The sequence below is a fragment of the Manis javanica genome, chromosome 6 (assembly GCF_040802235.1).
Source record: "Manis javanica isolate MJ-LG chromosome 6, MJ_LKY, whole genome shotgun sequence".
Classification (NCBI taxonomy): Eukaryota; Metazoa; Chordata; class Mammalia; order Pholidota; family Manidae; genus Manis; species Manis javanica.
Window position 1 is genome coordinate 81,224,696 of NC_133161.1, and position 18,036 is coordinate 81,242,731.

Consider the following 18,036-nt stretch of genomic DNA (forward strand, 5'->3'; position numbering starts at 1 on the left):
TAAAATTCCTTCAAACCATTACAGAAATTGATTATTTGCTCTGTCTTAAAATAAATTTTAAAGTGCTAAATATAATATAAATCATTAAAAAATGCACCCTTAACCTGTTTTTTCCAATGTCTGTGAGTTGAGTTTCTTTCTGGTACTAACAGCCATTAAAATGTATAGTTAAGTAGCAGTCATCAAAGGGAAGGGGTTGGGAGGGAGGGAGAAGGGGATCAGCGCTCACAATACAGGTAGGTCATGGGGGAAGGCAGTACAGCACGGAGAAGAGAGGTAATGACTCTATAGCAAGCATCTCACTACACTGATGGACAGTGACTGTAATGGGACGGGAGGGGGACTTGAGAATATGGGTGAATGTTGAAACTGCAATGTTGCTCATGTGAAACCTTCATAAGATTGTCTATCAGTGATACCTTAATTTAAAAAAACTGTATAGTTAAGGATTTTAAAATGATACAGACTTTCTATTTTTGATCTCTCCAAAATTTAGAAAATTTTCACATCTTAAGTGTTTATTAGTTGATAATATCTAACTTAATAGATGCCTGGTTTCAAACTGACAAAGTTTCTAGTCCCAGATTTACAAATTGGTAGTACATAGGCTGTTTGGCTTACAAAGGATATTAAGCAAAGTACAATTAGTTGCCAACTAATTTCATTTCTGAATCTACATTTCTGACATCGACATATCTAAAAAATAAGAAACAAAACTCTCTCTCAACACCGCCTTTTCCTAACTGACAATATTTATGAGCTGGAGTTGATTAGTCTGGAGGTTGCCTCTTTAGGTGGGACTCATTCCAGTTCATCACAGTCTCTACAAGGTCCTTTTCTTTTTGTAGTCTTACCCATTTCTCTCATTTATGCTACTTGTCTCTTCCCTAGGAGGCATTTGATTGTGACCTTTATGCTTAGTAAACTCTCTGTTCCTTCTGTTGAGTATCACACAGAACCACTGAATAATGAGAACACGTCATCTCACTTGAGCTGTTTCGGAGTGTCTGACACAGGCTTATTACTTGCTTTTGTTTCTAAGCTCCTAAATAGTTTTTGTTCACATTTTCTTTGTATTATTTCTTTTAATTTTAATGGTTTAGGTGTTAATATTTGGCTCTAATTTGAAGCTTTATTCATTTTTTTCTGTACCAGATTGGAAGATTTTTTGGAGAGATTGATCCAAGTTTGATGAGACACCTGGTTAATATATCGGTTTATGCTTTTAATAAATCTTACGATTATCAGTCAGTGTGTGAGCCTGGAGCTGCACCAAAGCAAGGAGCAGGTCTTCGCTCAGCATTCGTGGTCAGTAATCCCTAACTCGTCCGCTCCTCTCAGAGGGACACAGGACAGATTGGTGGAATGACTTTGTTGTTCTATTTTATAGCCGTCAATAGCAGACATATTACACATTGGCTGGTGGGCCACTGCTGCGGCCTGGTAAGTCAAAATTGCAGTTTTATTGCTAATGAGAGACAGGTGGTTTGAAACAGTGAAGAATTTGGTGAAAATACAGATTTTGTAACATGTACATAATTATTAAGGGACTGCTCTTTTTCATTTCCCATAGCACATATTGGTGATATTTATGATTTTTTTAATATGGTCACTGCACAATTATTGCAGTTTTCAGTTTTTCATTTGAAAACAATGTTATGTTCATGTAAACCTGTCTCTTCTGAGGCTTCTTTTTTTATGGATCTGTTGAAACTCTTTGCATTTTATTTTTTTCTTTATATTAAATTCCTTAAATTTTAGGTATATTTATCTATAAAAAGTTCCTATTTATCACCTTCAGGATCCAAATTAGTTGACTTCATCAATCAAGTTCATGACATGATGACTTTTTTCTCTGTACTGTCCATGCAATGGCTGACACAGTCTTAGAGGCATCATGTTGCTGAAATGTATCTACTTCTTTGTCGTCACCGATTCCACCCTCCCCACTTCCTTCACCCCTCACCTATTCCCCCACCACTGATGAAATAACTGTTCATGGAGGCACGCTGCAGAGTCTGGAAGATCAAATTTGTCATTGTTCAGTTATGGTTAATCATGAAACTAACCCTTTTTGCCTGGGATCCATTCTCTCTCCCTCCTTGCCTTTCCACCTGTCTTTCTTTTGTATCATTACTGTATTGTCTAAGCTTCATTCCAGGATTAATCTGTAACATTCATTTGATGTTGAAGCTTCCCTGGCTAGAATTAAAGTCGTGCCATTTTATTAATGTAGCAAAGATTTTCATTTACAAATTCTATTTTTTCTGAAAAAAAAAAAAGTGTGAGAAATGGTGCTTTCTGTTCTGACAGTGATATTTATTTATATGTTAACTTACGTGGGTTTTCTAAACCTCACAGTGTTGCTGAAATACTTTATGCTGTTTTCTGGACAGAATATCCCTCCTCCTCTTTAGTGCCCGCTTCTGCCCTTTATCTTTCCTAAATTCAGTTCCAGATGATTCTATTCTACTATATAGACAATTGACTCAGTTGTCACTTATTATAAAAGTGAAATGTGCTATATGCCTTAGATATAATATGTGTATTTCATTTCATAACTGTCAAGTTATATACTTACAAACATATTCTATACTGTACTAAATAGTCCACAAACCTGTGGCAAAGACAAACTCATTTTTGTTTGGTTTTTCAGGTTTGTTTTTCCCCCACCACAGAATTTTAAAAGCTAAAATAAGGTGAAAAACGTATGCATTGTAATACTGACATTCTACTTCTTAGAGTTACCACTTCTCCACAATCTCATTTTTTATTAGGCCTTTTCACACATATGTGTCCTTCACTTGGTTCGGAACACATCTGACTTCTCTTACATAAAGAAGTTATAGTCTTTTGTGTAATTTAAGAAATACTTATAGAAAAATGCTCCTTAACAGATGGGAAAGAATTATGTACATGCAAAATTACTCAGGTTTTTATTATATAATTCATAGAGGAAAATATCTTGATTTTTATCAATAATTATTCATATTTAAAATTCAGGTCTATTCTACAGCAGTTTCTCTTGAGTTTGACCTTTCCACGACTTCTTGAGGCAGGTATGTAAATGCTCAGATATTGTCAGAATAGCAATTAAAATTTTCTTTTTGGATGTGTTAAGTTCAATAAACTCAGAACATGTGTGTCCATTTGCTGCTTTTGAAACTTTCCTAGGTCACACTGGACTCTATTTTGTAGCTCTTACGTATTTGTATTAATTTATTCTATTGATATTTATTGTGTACCTATTAGAGGCCCATATGATATCACAGCAATAAACAAGTCAGTCATTTGTTTTGCCCTTATGCATTTGTTTTGCTCTATGAGAAATGAAGGCTCTGGGGGACTGACTGTAGTGTCCCCTCATGAAGGTGGTCTTTGTTTTCCCCACAGTTGAGATGGAAGATGATGATTTTACGGCCTCTCTGTCAAAACAGAGTTGCATTACTGAACAAACCCAGTATTTCTTCGATAACGATAGTAAATCATTCAGTGGGGTACTAGACTGTGGAAACTGTTCCAGGTAATTCATTTCTTCATTTCAAGACTAGTCCTGTTTCACTAAGAAATTGTATCCAGTTTTATAATCATTACAGAAAACAATGGAGATTAACATTTGATTATTCTGAGAGGTGTGAGTTACTATTTTAAATTGAAAACACCAGAGATCTTTCTCTGTGTTTTAAAATTTACAATTTTTAGAATTCTAACTTTGATAAGTTGTAATCCCTTCAACAATAGTTACATATGTGTGTGTGTATATCTATCTATATCTGTATCTATATATATAGATATATGATCAATAAATCGTACCCACTTTTAGGTAAAGAGAAATTTTATTTTAATGTATTATTTTGTCTAAGCCCATATTAAAGTTGTCTGATGTAAAGTTGCAGGATCATATTAATTCTAAGTGATTCTAAGACAAATACAATTTCTTTTTGACATAAAAGATATTCTGAGGGTAGGGGTTACCCCTAGTTATCACTGAAATTTAGCATTGAATATGTCTTTGATTTGAAACTGAAAGAACTAGGAGAAAATAACCTTTCCTAAAGTTAAGGTTAATGGTAGTCATCAGAATCCATAAAACATCCTGAAGAATTTTTGGAAGAGTTGTAGAGTTTAATGCAGTTGTAATGGGATGAAAGAGAAGGGCAAGATGGTGGAGTTTTGAGAGGAAAGTGATAATCTGCCTCACAGGATCCCTGAGAACACAGCAAAAGGTACGGCTTGCCAGGCGTGGAGTTGGGCCACTTTGTTTTTAGCAAGTGAGGGCAGGTTATTCTAGAAGAAACCTTAGCCTATGAATGAAGAAATATGAGGAAGTGAGGTAATATGAGCAAGTGAAAGGCCTGTGAGAGACAGTTGCTAGGGGATTCAGAAAATGAATTTATAACAGTTAAAAAATTATTTTCAGGAAGGGGTTAACTGAAACAAAATTTTTAATAGACATGGTCAGTGTGATTTTATGACTTTAGCAAGCCTCTGTGACCTAGGAGACAGAGCATGTGAAGAGAGGAAAGGAATAGAGTGTGACAGAAACTCAGAAAAAAGCACCGTCTTGTTTAGAGATAAGTATGTCGGGCTATCAACTGCAGGAAACAACTATAGCACATTCTGTGGCTACATCAGAAAGAGTTTCAGGGTCCATTGGCCTTTCGTTAGCTGATGTCCAGTAAAAAATTGGCTAAATTATCATAAATTACTCTTCAGTGACAGATTCACATTTTTATCTTGGTTACTGATGAAAGAGGAAGCAGCTTAAGCTGTGGAAAAAACAGTGCAGGCAATTTAGATCCCTTGATTCTCTTTATATCTGTGTTATCCAGTTCAGTGGTTACCAGCCAGGGGTGACTAGTTCAGGTGTCAATTACAATTAACTAATATTAAAAGTCTGTCACACTAGTCACATTTCAGATGCTCAATATCCTCATGTAGCTATTGTTTACCATATTGGACAAAGAAAACATTTCCATCTTCACAGAAAATTTTTGAACAACAATCTAGACTTAGCTCTGTCATTTGCTTAGCCAAGATGTTTAGTCACTTTTGTATTCCTAGTTTTATTGTCTGTAAAATATTTTTTCTATGAGTTTCAACAACTAAATAGTGCTTATTTTTGCACTGAGGACCAACACCTAAAGATCACACTAAAAACATCTGTTGCAGTTTTTTGGTATTCATTTGAGAGGCAGTACATGCATGCTAATAAATAAAATAGTAATCTTTCTCTTCTAAAATCATTCTTATTCTGTTTCACTGTTTGTGTTGATGGCACTTTGTGTTTCATCTTTCAGTTTGACTTGTAAGAATCCTTGATTTTTACTTCTTTCCCAAAAGGTAATGTTCATTTCCGTGATTTTTAAAAATAAATATATTTATTTTGCAGGATCTTTCATGTAGAAAAACTTATGAACACCAACTTAATATTCATAATGGTTGAGAGCAAAGGGACTTGTCCCTGTGACACACGACTGCTCATACAAGCAGAGCAGACTTGTATCCTTTGACATCAGAGATGTTTGGAATGGAAAGCCATCTACAGTAATGCACTTTTGACTTTGTCATGTTGTTATACGCATACAGAGAAAAATATTAGAGGGCTCTGATCACCTCACAGAGGCAGAATGGACCTCCTCATGCAAAATTCAGTTTGGATGTCAAGGCTGATGCTGCTATACATGCACCAAAAGAATGTGAATGGTCCCCTACTTGCATATTGAGGCTTTGTGGAGAGAGAGTAGATCTGACAATAGCTTGAGAGAGAGCAGGAAGAGCAACTGGCTTGAGGTTTTATGGTGGTTGGTCAGTGGTGCTGGCTTTGTGCCTGTATTCTTTCTCTGTGGCACAAACTTACAGGCAGTGCCAAGGGCAAGGGCACTCAAGCCTCCCCAGGTGCAGGACAGAGGGAAAAAGGGAGTGTTGTGGCTTGAAAGCTGTCAACAGTCATAGCAAATGGAGTTGAATGTGGTATAGACCTACCATTGCATATTACTCAACTTCAAAAAGAAAGTCCTACCATGCTATACCTGCAATGGCAGTAACCCTGAAACTACTTCTGGTGGTAAATGTGCTAAACAACAATATGATGCTATTAATAATAAGCTTTGTAGGCACAGGGTTTTTAGAGTGCCTGTAATTGTTATATTTACTCATGCCATTGCAGAAAAAAATAGTCATTACCTATGTTTGGAATTGATACTTATTATTAGAAATTAGTTTCTATTTTTGTCTTGCTAAATAGGATGCACCCAGGTCTTCCCTTGTACTGTTTTACATGCATGCCACCTATCTTATACCCTGCATCATTTGTGCATTTTGTCCACTTATATTCTACAAATATTGAGTGCTTTTTATGTACCAGGGGCCATGTTATATGCAGAAAAGTGAAGGGTTGATATCTTCACAGAGCCCCTCGTCTGACAAAAGAAAATCTGTGGGAGTTTACTTCCTTGAATTCCCTAGTATTTGAACTGGTTGTGTTGGATTAGAGTATTGGCATAGGTATCTCTTACTTGCTTTGAGAAAATATATTGCATTTTATTATTTTAATTGTGTGGGGAACAAAAAGTGACTTCATATTCCTTAACAAGTTTCTCTAGCTGATGGTCCAGATCCTTGTGATATGGTTAAGCAACCCAGATACCGAAAAGGGCCTGATGTCTGCTTTGATAACAATGTCTTGGTAAGACCAAAGTTTACTGTATTAAAATACTATAACTCAGTGGTCATTGTCCACAAAAGTATAAGGAGACAGATTGCAGTTTTACCTTAAACATGTTGTAACCATGTTGTTTCTCATTAACATGATGTACATGCTGGTAGATAGGTTTTTCATTTCAGTATTTTTCATGGTTAGCATAAGCTTACCAGTTGCTTCTTCTGTCCTTCCCACAGAAATTGTACTTTCAAACACAATTCCAATCTAAGGTCACAAATCTGATGATTTTAAAGACTTGCTTTTATATTCCAATCCTGAAGATACAAAAGTTATTTTTGTTAGTTTGTGTTTAATCTTCATTTAGTGTATTTAAAAACCTATTAAACACCATTGTCCTATTATTTTATAGTTCTGCTTTATGGTTTCTGATTCTATCACGTATTAAATTTGAATTATTTGTTAATTTTTATATTATTTAAAATTAGACCAGGTCAGTTACACACAGTTAAGTTGATAAAATTGTACAAAACATATTTAACGCATGTTATTTAACAATGACTACAACTGTTCCTATAGGTCAGCTGTCTTCCTCTAATAAAATAATTTAAAAGCGTAAAGTTGATTACATAAATGCCAAGTCAGAATAGCGTTTAATTAAGAAACATTATTGTCAGACAAAAGTCCACACAGAATTTTCTTCCCACTCTTTAAGAACGAATTTCAAATTTAATATTGATTCTTCAAGGCATACCTTTTCATTAAATAGCTTGCACATAACACTGAGCATACAAACATAGAACATTATCTGTGACTGGTTTATTCTAAAAACATATCATTTGATCAATGTGCATGAATAGAGGTATTTATAATAGAATTAACTACAATGTACTTATTTACTCAAATATACATAACCACTTTTGTCCTCAAAATAAGGCATTTCCATTAAGTATTACGCAGTTAGAAAATACAAATTAGAAGTAACAGTAAAATCATTGATGGGAGATAAAGCTAAAAAAGCAAGATGGTTTAGCCAGTAAATCCCATTTATCTGTGTGAGAACTACTGATCATCCCTCTTTGATGGAAAAAGTGATTCAGTTACAGCTGATTGGTTTTTCCAATTTGACTCATATAGGCATAAATAAAACACCAAGATGAGGACTTCCATTGTTCTATCTACTGTACCTTCAGGAGCTTATTAGCTTTGCCCATGTCCCATCATTCTACAAAGAACATGTTTGTGGGCCCAAGGGTACTCACACTCATGAACTCATCAACTATTTGTCATCACTGACTGATTTAAATTCACTCATATGAACTTTATTACCCCAAATATTTTCACCATAGCAGACACTATACTTCAATCAAGGCATTGAAAAGATTTAACTAAGACTAAAATTTCAAGTTCCCATAAATTACACAGTAGATTGTGTGTGAAAGTACAACTCTTGCTCAGTAGCTTAATGTGCTAATAATGTCTTGTGTTTCTTTAGCAGTGGAATATTTTGGTGATGCTTATTTGCAATGGTCACTGTTAATCTGCTCTGGACAGAGGCTCACATAAACTGCTAACTGCCAGCAAATGCATGAAATCTCATCTTGTATGTCTTCTTTTCTGTGTTTTCTTTCCTTTTCCTGTACTTGCTACTTTGCCCGTTATTAATAGGATCAACTTATATGCACAACGAGTCGTGCCTGTACCACGATGTCAGCTCCTATCTTCATTTTACTGCAAGTTTTCATATGGTGTGGATGGTCAGTCACTTTCTCTAATTTTTCTTTGTTTTTGTGTTAGGCTTGAAAGTTTAAAAATTAATCTATATCCCTAAACCCACTATAATAAATGTCCTGAGCCAGGTTATTAAAAATCCCAGTCCTCATATTGGTTGTTAATAGCTGATATCAAATATTGCATAAATCTTTAATCCTCAAAAAGTACATAGCAATTGCCTGCATTTATTTAAAAATTTGTGTTTTCTCATAAGGTTTTACAGAAAGATTATACATGCTTTCTGATGTCTTTGTTCTTAGGGCACTTTTCTTTAGTAAATCAGTAGAGCTGATAATCTCAATTTATTTTCCAGAAATGTTGGCAAAATTAATGAAGCAGCTTAGGCAGGGCCAAGCCCATACACCAGCATGCCCACAGCACTTGGAGCCCCCATAACAACAAATGGGTGCACACAACCCCCATAAGAGACACTGCTGGAACATCTGATTTCTGTGGCCAGGGGAGATTGCACTCCTTGAAGCCATGAGACATCTGCTACATAAGGCCGCTCTGTCAATCCTGAGAGATGTAACAGAGCTACCTAATGTATAGACACAAACACAGAGTCAGGGAAGATGAGGAGACAGAAGACTGTGTTCCAAGTGGAAGAATAAATCAAATCCTCTGATAAAGAACTGAATGGAATAGAGATAAGCAACCTATACAAAAAGGGTTCAAAGCAGTGGTCGTAAAGATGCTTACTGAACTGGGAGAAGAATGGATGAATACCATAAGAATTTCAACAAAGTAATAGAAAATACCAGAGCCAAGAAATACAATAAAAGAAATGGGAAAAAAAGAAAAGTAGGAGGAATAAACAGCCAGTGAGGTGATACAGGAGAATGAATTAGCAATCTGGAAGACAGGGTGCTGTAAATGACCCAAACTGAACAGGAAAAGAAAAAAGATCTTCAAAAATTCAGGATACTTTAAGACAATATCGAGTGTACCAATGATTGCATTATACAGGTGCCAGAAGAGGACAGAAAAAGGATGAAACTTCCTAACCCTGGAAGGAAATAGACATCAAGATCCAGGAAGAACAGAGAATCTCAAATAAGATGAACACAGAGATTCACACAAGGACACAGTATAATTAACACCCCAAAATTTTAAAAATAGAGAATTTAAAAGTAAGAGGCAGGCAGTAAGTTGTGAATAAAAGAAATCCCCCACACACACACATAAACTACCACCACCACTACATTATAAACTGACTTTGCAGCAGAAACTTTGCAGGTCAGAAGAGAGTGGCATGATACATTCAAGGTACCAAAGAAAAAACTTAAAACCAAGATTACCCAGTAAGGTTATTATTCACAATTGAAGAAAAGATTGTTTTCCAGACAAGCAAAACCTAAAGGAGCTCATCACTGCTCAATCAGCTTTACAGGAAATATGAAAGGGACTTCATTAAGCAGAAAAGGCCATAACTAAGAATAAGGAAATACATGAAAGAAAAAAATCTCACTGATAAAGGCAAACATAGTAGAGGTACTAAATCAATCACTTACAAAGCTAGTATGAAAGTGAAAACAGAAAAGTAGTAAAATCTATTACATCTATAATGATAAGCTAAGGGATACACAAAGAGATGTAAGATGTCAAAAACACAAATGTGAAGGTGGAGTAGTACAAATGTGCTTTTAGAATCAACTAATACAGACTTCTATATACATAGGATATTATATAAGAAACTCATGGTAACCACAAGACACAATCCTATAGTAGATACACAAAAAATAGAAAGGAATCCAAGCATAACACCAAAAAGTTATCAAATCACAAGAAAGAAATAGAACAAAAGAACAGACAAGAATGACAAATAGAAAAAAAAATGGCAGTAAGTACATACTGTTCAACAATTACATTAAATGTAAATGAACTAAATGTTCCAATCAAAAGATATAAGGTAGCTGAATAGATTAAAAAACAACATCCATCTCTATGTTGCCTGCAAGAGACTCACTTCGTATCTGAAGACACAGACTAAAAATGAAGGAATGACGAAAGATATTTCATACAAAATAGATGTTAAAACAAAGGCTGAGACAAGGAAGGGTGTAACAAAATGTTACAGTGATCACTCCAACAAGAACATATAACACTTGTAAATATCTACATACCCAACATAGCACATAAATACATAATGCAAATATTAGAAGACACAAAAGGAGGAATTGACAGTAATATTATAATGGGGATATGAATACCCCACTTAAATTAGTAGATAGATCACCCAGACAGAAAATTAATAAGGTAATATTGGCCTTAACACATTATACCATACCAGGTGGACTTAGTAGATATATACAGAATAGTCCACCCAAAAATAGCAGAATACATTTTTCTCAAGTGAACATGGAACATGTTAGGTCACAAAACAAGTCACAATATATTTAAACTTATTGGAATTATATGAAGCATCTTTTCTGACCACAATGGTATGAAACTAGATAGCAATTATAAGAAGAAACCTGGAAAAAATACAGACACGTGGAGCTCAAACAACATACCTTTAAACAACCAATGAGTCAATGAAGAAGTCAAAGACAAAATTTAAAAAAATACCTTGAGACAAATGAAATGAAAACACAATGTTCCAAAATCTACAGGAAGGATGCAGCAAAAGCAGTTCTAAGAGGGAAGTTTATAACATCGCATGCCCACCAAGAAACAAGAAAAACCTCAACCATTCTAACCTTATGCCTAAAAGAACTAGAAGAAAGAACAAGGAAGGCTAAAGACAGTAGAAAATATAAGTCAGATCAGAAATAAATGAGACCAAAAAATAAAAAAATAAGTGGAACTAAGAGATGATTATTTGAAAAGAAAAAAATGATTAACTTTTAGCCACACTCATCAAGAAAAAAGAGCCCAACTAAAATCAGAAGTGAAAATGAAGTTACAATCCAATCCATAGAAAAAAAAGGATTATAAGAAACCACTACAATTATACACCAAAACATTGTACAACCTAAAAGAAATAAATTCCAAGAAACATACCATCTTCTGAGACTAAATCAAGAATAAAAAAATCTCAACAGACTGATTACTAATAATGAGACTGAATCAGTAGCAAAACTACCCAAAACCAAAAATCCAGGGCTAGGTGGCTTCACAGGTGAATTCTATCAAACAGTTTAACAGTTAATACCTATCATTTTCAAACTATTCCAAAATATTGAAGGGAAAAAAATGCATCCAGACTCATTCTGAGACAGCATTACCCTGATAACTGAATCAGACTAATACAAAAAAATAATTATATGCCAATATACCTGATGAACATAGATGCAATAATCCTCAACAAAATATTTGCAAGCCAAATTCAACAATATAAAAGGATTAATTCCCATTATCAAGTGGGATTTAACTCAGGTATTCAAGCATCTCCATATCCACAAAATAACATGATAAAGCACATTAACAACACAAAGGATAAAAGTCATATGATCATCTCAATAGATGCAAAAAAAAGCATTTGACAAAGTTTATCATCCATTCAGGATAAACTCTCAACAAAGTGGGTATAGAGGGAACATACCTCAACATAATAAAGGCCATGTATGACAGTCCCACAGGTAACATACTCAACAGTGAAAAACTGAAAGCTTTTCCTCTAAGAACAGCAACAAACAAGGCTGTCCAGTCTTGCTACTTTTTTTCAACATAGCACTGGAAGCCATCAGACAAAAAAGAGGTAAAACTGTTCCTGTTTGTAGATGACATGATGGTATATAGAGAAAACCCTAAGGTTACCACCAAAAAATAATTTTAGCTCTAGTAAATCAATTCAGTAAAGTTGTAGGATACAAAATTAATATGCAGATATCATTTGAATATCTATATATCAGTAGTTAACTATCAGAAAGAAATTAAGAAAACAGTCCCTCTTACAACTGCATCAAAAATAACAAAATCTTAGGAATTAGAGTTACCAATCAGGTGAAAGACTTGTACTCTGAAAGCTATAAGACATTGATGAAACAATTGAAGAAGACACAAATAAATGGAAAGATATATTATGCTCATGGATTCAAGAAATAATGTTGAAAAGTCCATACTACACAAATTAATTTACAAATTAAATTCCTATAAAATTGCAATGGCATTTTTTACTTTATTATGTAAAATGAACTTAGAAATTGGTAGAACTTATATTAAGATATTTCAATAAGTATATAAATATTTTGATAGGAAATATCTAAGAAGTTGATGAAGGCATATTTGTTTAAAAAACTGATTGACTTAGAAGCTTGGAATCCAATTGCACAGAACTAGAATAATCCTAAAATTTGTATACAACTGTAAAAGACCGCAAGTAGCCAAAGCAATCAAGAAAGAAGAAAGCTAGAGGTATAAGCATCCCTTATTTCAGGCTATATTACAAAACTACAGTAAAATTAAAAATGATAGTTGCCCAGAATAGACACTTAGATCACAGGAACAGAACAGAGAGCCCAGAAATGCATTTTACCACGAAGGAGACAAGAGCATACAAGTGGGGAAAAGACAGTCTCTTCAATAAAGGATGTTGGGAAATGATGTTGTATACCTGAAACTAAGACAGTATTTATTAATTCTTCAATTTAAAAAATTAGTCAACTATTTTGATTTTTCAAGCATTATTTAAGCTTCTAAGTCAATCACTGTTTTTTGTATGCCTTGATCAACTTTTTAGATTTTTCCTACCAAAATATTGATATTCTTATTGAAATATATTAGTGTAAGTACTACCGATTTGTAAGTTCATTTTACTTAATACTATTTACATTATGTAGACCAAAATTATTAATTTTTTGAAAAATTTCTGTATTCCCTAATCAGTATGCATGAATAGATATTTTAGGACCTGAGTTTGTGTTTCGGGTTCCATTTACAGTTTTGCACTTTTTTTTCTGATGCTCTGGGATCACGATTTTGTTACTAGAGCAACCTTTGTTGTATTCTTCATTCATTGCTCTCCAGGTATTCATTGATTAGGAGGAAAACACTAGATGGAGGTGTGGCCATTACTGTGCATGGAGTAAGCACATTGTGGGTTGGGGGTGAAAGGAGTAGCAAGGAGAGTGTCAGAAAACAACTAAATTTTTCTGGGATAATAAAATAATGGTTTTCATTGCAAAAGATTCCAAGTGAAGGAAACCCAGCTGATTTTATTAAAAGGCCAAAATTAAGTAATCTATTTCCATGGACATTTCTCAAATTGATACGTATACATAGTTCTTTGAAATATTTTATTATCCGTTAAAGAATTGATCACTTAAAGAAAATTACTTAGATACCATTTAATATGAAAAGTATAGTGAAATATTTCTCTATACATCATATTTTGTATACTTGTCCCTAATTGTGATAATAGGAATGAACAAACTAGAGCATAGGATAAAAATGATTATATTTTGTAGGTGAGCTATAATGTAAAAGTTAACTATATTTATTTCTTTGTTTCAAAGGTTTTCTTCTCTCAACTACAATTATAGATAAGATTTATAGGCTACCATTTAAACATAAAAATGCATACCAACTTCCTTTAGAATAAGGTCAGCTCCCTTTATATGTTTACCTTAAAAACCCAGGTAACAATAAGTAAAGTATTTTTTTTAGTCTAAGAATCCCTCTAAAAATATAATTTTGGATTTTCCTATCATATTTTTCCTTCTAGTCGTAAGTTTACCAAGAAAATAAGTATCTCCATGGACCCAACTGGATTGGACCATTTTAATGAAATAATTTTTGAAAGATGAGAAGACCACATCTGGGAATATTTGATATTATTATTGTGTCCTTGAGGGGAGTGTATAATGAATCTTGAGAAGATGATACAGATAGCATTTACTTTACGTTAACAAGACTTGCATTGTGTATTTAAAAACAGTTATCATTATGGAACAGTGTATCTAGTGTATGCAATTTAAGTGTTAATATGTCAAGGGAAGTATTTTTTCTGAAACAATAGAAAGTTGAAAAAATAACACAAAATATTACCAAAAAATACTGAGAGGTTAGGTGGCAGTTCTCAACATTGAGGACCAATGAAGGTCAAAGTCTAAGCTTCAGCTTAGTCTGGCTAGTATTAGGAATCTGTGGTTGATTAGATTCTGCTCATAGGAAAGCTGGAATGTTGTCATCCTGAAAGTCTTCTAAAGGATTCTCTCTCTCTAACCACTTAAAGAATGACTTTCTAAAGTTAGGACCCTTGCACTCTGGAGTTCAAAAAATATATAGGTTACAGGTGTCAAATTATGAAACCCTATACCATAAATGTTCAAATAAGACCTTTTGGGAAGAATTTTTTGAAGACTTAGGTGCTAATGTTTATCAAAGAAGAAAGGAAAACAAGCCAATAAAATGTTATTGAGGAAGTTCATTATTTTATGTAAATCTAATTTATAAAAGCACATTATTGGTTACACAAACAATGAATATGCAGAAATAAATGTGTTTTTATGAGTTAATTTATTCTCTTACACAGCACCTTAACACATTATTTGTTATGGACCTTATTCCCATTAAAAGAGTCACTGTGTAGTATCTACTTGCCTAAATAATTCTAAATGTAGATTTTCTTTGAAGCTGCTGTGGGTGACTTAGTATAGACCTATCTAAATTCAGAAGTTAGCTATTGGATATTTTCACCTGTCATTTGCCTTTTGAAAGAAATTTAATGATGACTCTAATTCAATAAAGAAAGAACAAAAGCAGTAAAATAATCAGAATATTTTGGAAAATTTATTTCTGGAAAATTTATTTCTAAATCTATTTAAATAAAAATTACTGAGTTCTTATTACATGCAGTTAAGTCGCCTAGGTTCTGGTTGCAGAAGGAAAGTCCAAAGTAAGTGTTTTAGCAAAACTTATTTAGCAAGAGATAATTGAAGAGATTTCAGGTACTAATATACATTGTCTTAAATAAACCTTAGGGGGAAAATCATATGAATGCAACTATGGTTTAGATGTTTTTTTATTTTAATGAGTTATATAAAAGGTAAAAAAATGATGACTCCTCGGTGACATCTTCACTAAGAATCTTTTGAGAGAGGTCCCTAGAAGGAACCCTAATGTTTTAAGATGTACATATGTAAAATATTACTGCATCCTTTTTCTGTTTTAATGTGTTAAACTAAAACAATGTAGTAATCTTTAAAAATTGGGCTGATTTATCTGGTCATGGGTGTTAGTGATTCATCTCTTTACCACAGAAAATGCTGAGGTTTCTCTCACATCTATGCATTTATGATTTAGAATGCTTTTTAGACTCTATCTCATAATCTACTTCTACAGAATAATTTCAAGTCTTGGTATATCTGGTTGCCCATGCGAAACACATGAGAAAACAGGACCAGGAAACTGAAGAGCCAGATTTTTCAGTGTGAATCAACTTGTAGATGTCAGGGAATCCAAATAACTTATCTAAACTACTACCTTCCAGACTGAAAGTGTCATATCTCATCATCACACAGAGGAAATGAAACCAGGGGGAAAAAAAAAACTAAAAATATAAAAATAAAAACAGTGAAATCAGAGGCAAAGAGAATATTTTTCTTTCCATAGCACATTTCTAGAATATAAAGATATATTTTACATTAATAAGGATTTCTTTGACAAAATATATTCTTAATACATTTTATGGGTCGTGTTTATATATTAACTTTCCATTACATCAAATTAATATTTACCTAGAATGAGGGGGCCCTCCTGGTGAAGTGCAAATTAAGCCTTTAAGTTAGTATTTTATTTTTGTAATATTTCTAACCAATCAATATATTTGCTGCTCAACAGAGTACCTGCTATTCATTTATCAGGCGCCTAATGTACACCTGCTACATATCAGGCCACTATTCTGTGTGTGAGGTATTTGGGATATGCTTATGTGAAAAATATTTTTATCTGAAATTTAAATGTAACTGAGTACCCTTTATAAAATCCAGTTACCCTGCCTTGTAGGAAGAGCATCTGAGCAAAGAGAAGAGCAACTGTAAGGGCCCCACGATAGTCAACATCTTAACCTGTTGGAGAGAAAGCCAGTGTAACTTCAGCAAAGAGAGTTTTTTTTTTCTGAAACAATAGAAAGTTGAAAAAATAACCTCAGTTATTTTCTCATGTGTTTTGCATGGGCAGTAAAATTTATTTAACCTCAGTGAGCCTCATGAGATTTAGAAACATTTCTTCATGAGCTCATGAAGACTCAGTGTAGCTTTCTTCACAAGGCTTAGCAAAAAGAACAGAGTGGAATTCTCCCAATCTTTAACTGACAGTATATTTGAATACTTTAAACTATGGCCTGAGGTTAAGGCTTCTAATTCAGCACACATTTAGGTACTGACTGGTATCTTCCCTGGGATAAGGGAAGGCAGAAGGTGGGTGATATGCCACTTTTAGCTACTGACCCGCTCCAGGTCACTGGTGTCCTAAAAAGGGCTTATAAACAAGACTGCCCATCTCCCAATCTTTCTCTCAAAGGGGACTTATATATTCTAAAATCTTCTGCCTGAGAGTCCAGCCTCTAGTCAGCCTGCATCTGGGTGGTAAGAGCCTTCCTATCCGGACATTGACAGGTACTGGCATACCCATAACTTCAACTACTTGGAGCTATTAAGAAAAAAAACACTTCAACTCTGAGAGAGGTGGTTATGCATAAGAAACCCCACAGAGAACAAGGAAAATGAAGAATCAGAATAATATAAGTTCAAAACAAAAGAATAAAATAAAACTCCACAAACAGACCTCAAGTGAACAGTGAAGAGTTAACATGATAAAGAGTTCAAAATGATGGTAATAGAGGTGCTCACCAAGAGAAAGAGAACAATGCATGAAGTGAGTGAGAATTTCAAAGAAATGGAAATATTCAAATATTCCAAACAGAAGTCACAGAGCTGAAGAACAAATAACTCTACTGAAATATTTGGTAGAGATCCAACAACAGACTAATGAAGTAGAAGAAAACAGTAAACTAAAAAATGGCAGTGGATTTATTCAATCAGAAGAACAAAAGGAGAAAAGGATTAAAAAAGAGACTTAAAAGGCCTTCTAAAGCAATTTGTGAGACAACATTAACCAGACTGAAATTCATACTGAAAGTCCTAGAAGGAGAAAAACAACAGAAAGGAACAGAAAAATTGTTTGAAGACATAATGGCTGAAAACTTACCTAACCTGGGGAAAAGACAGGTATCCAGATCCTAGAAGCCCAGAGAGTTACAACTAAGAGGAATCCAAATATACCCCAATTGAAGAGGAGGGAATACCTCCTCATTCTATGAGGCCAGTGTTACCCTTATACCAAAACTAGCCAAGAAAACTACAGACCAATGTCTCTCATGGACACAGATGCAAAAATCCTCAACCAAAAATTAGCAAATCAAATCTAAAACTATGTAAAGTGAATTACACAGCATGATCAGGCAAGATCGGTTCAACATATGCAGATAAATAAATGTAATATATCACATGGATAAAAAATAAAAATCACTTGATCGATACATACAAAAATTTTTTTTATTTAACAAAATACAATATTCTTTTATGATAAACACCTTGTGCAGATAGTGTTTAGAAGACGACACCTCAACATAATAAAGGCCATAAATAACAAACCAT

At 33.9% G+C, this 18,036-nt stretch overlaps 1 protein-coding gene across 15 annotated transcripts in view; it reads left to right on the forward strand.

The window, feature by feature from the left end:
* CACNA2D1 (calcium voltage-gated channel auxiliary subunit alpha2delta 1) overlaps nucleotides 1–18,036 on the forward strand; it is a 512,731-nt gene that overhangs the window by 466,012 nt on the left and 28,683 nt on the right. For 8 of the 15 annotated variants that reach the window (XM_073238917.1, XM_073238921.1, XM_073238916.1 and 5 more), the window contains 6 exons: nucleotides 1,156–1,308; nucleotides 1,391–1,443; nucleotides 3,004–3,059; nucleotides 3,394–3,523; nucleotides 5,393–5,502; nucleotides 6,606–6,688. In XM_073238917.1, coding sequence (XP_073095018.1) covers nucleotides 1,156–1,308; nucleotides 1,391–1,443; nucleotides 3,004–3,059; nucleotides 3,394–3,523; nucleotides 5,393–5,502; nucleotides 6,606–6,688 — 585 coding nt within the window. Of the gene's footprint in view, nucleotides 1–1,155; nucleotides 1,309–1,390; nucleotides 1,444–3,003; nucleotides 3,060–3,393; nucleotides 3,524–5,392; nucleotides 5,503–6,605; nucleotides 6,689–8,329; nucleotides 8,419–14,102; nucleotides 17,433–18,036 lie in introns of those variants that run through there. The other 7 variants (XM_073238912.1, XM_073238914.1, XM_073238913.1 and 4 more) reach the window with 2 other exon arrangements.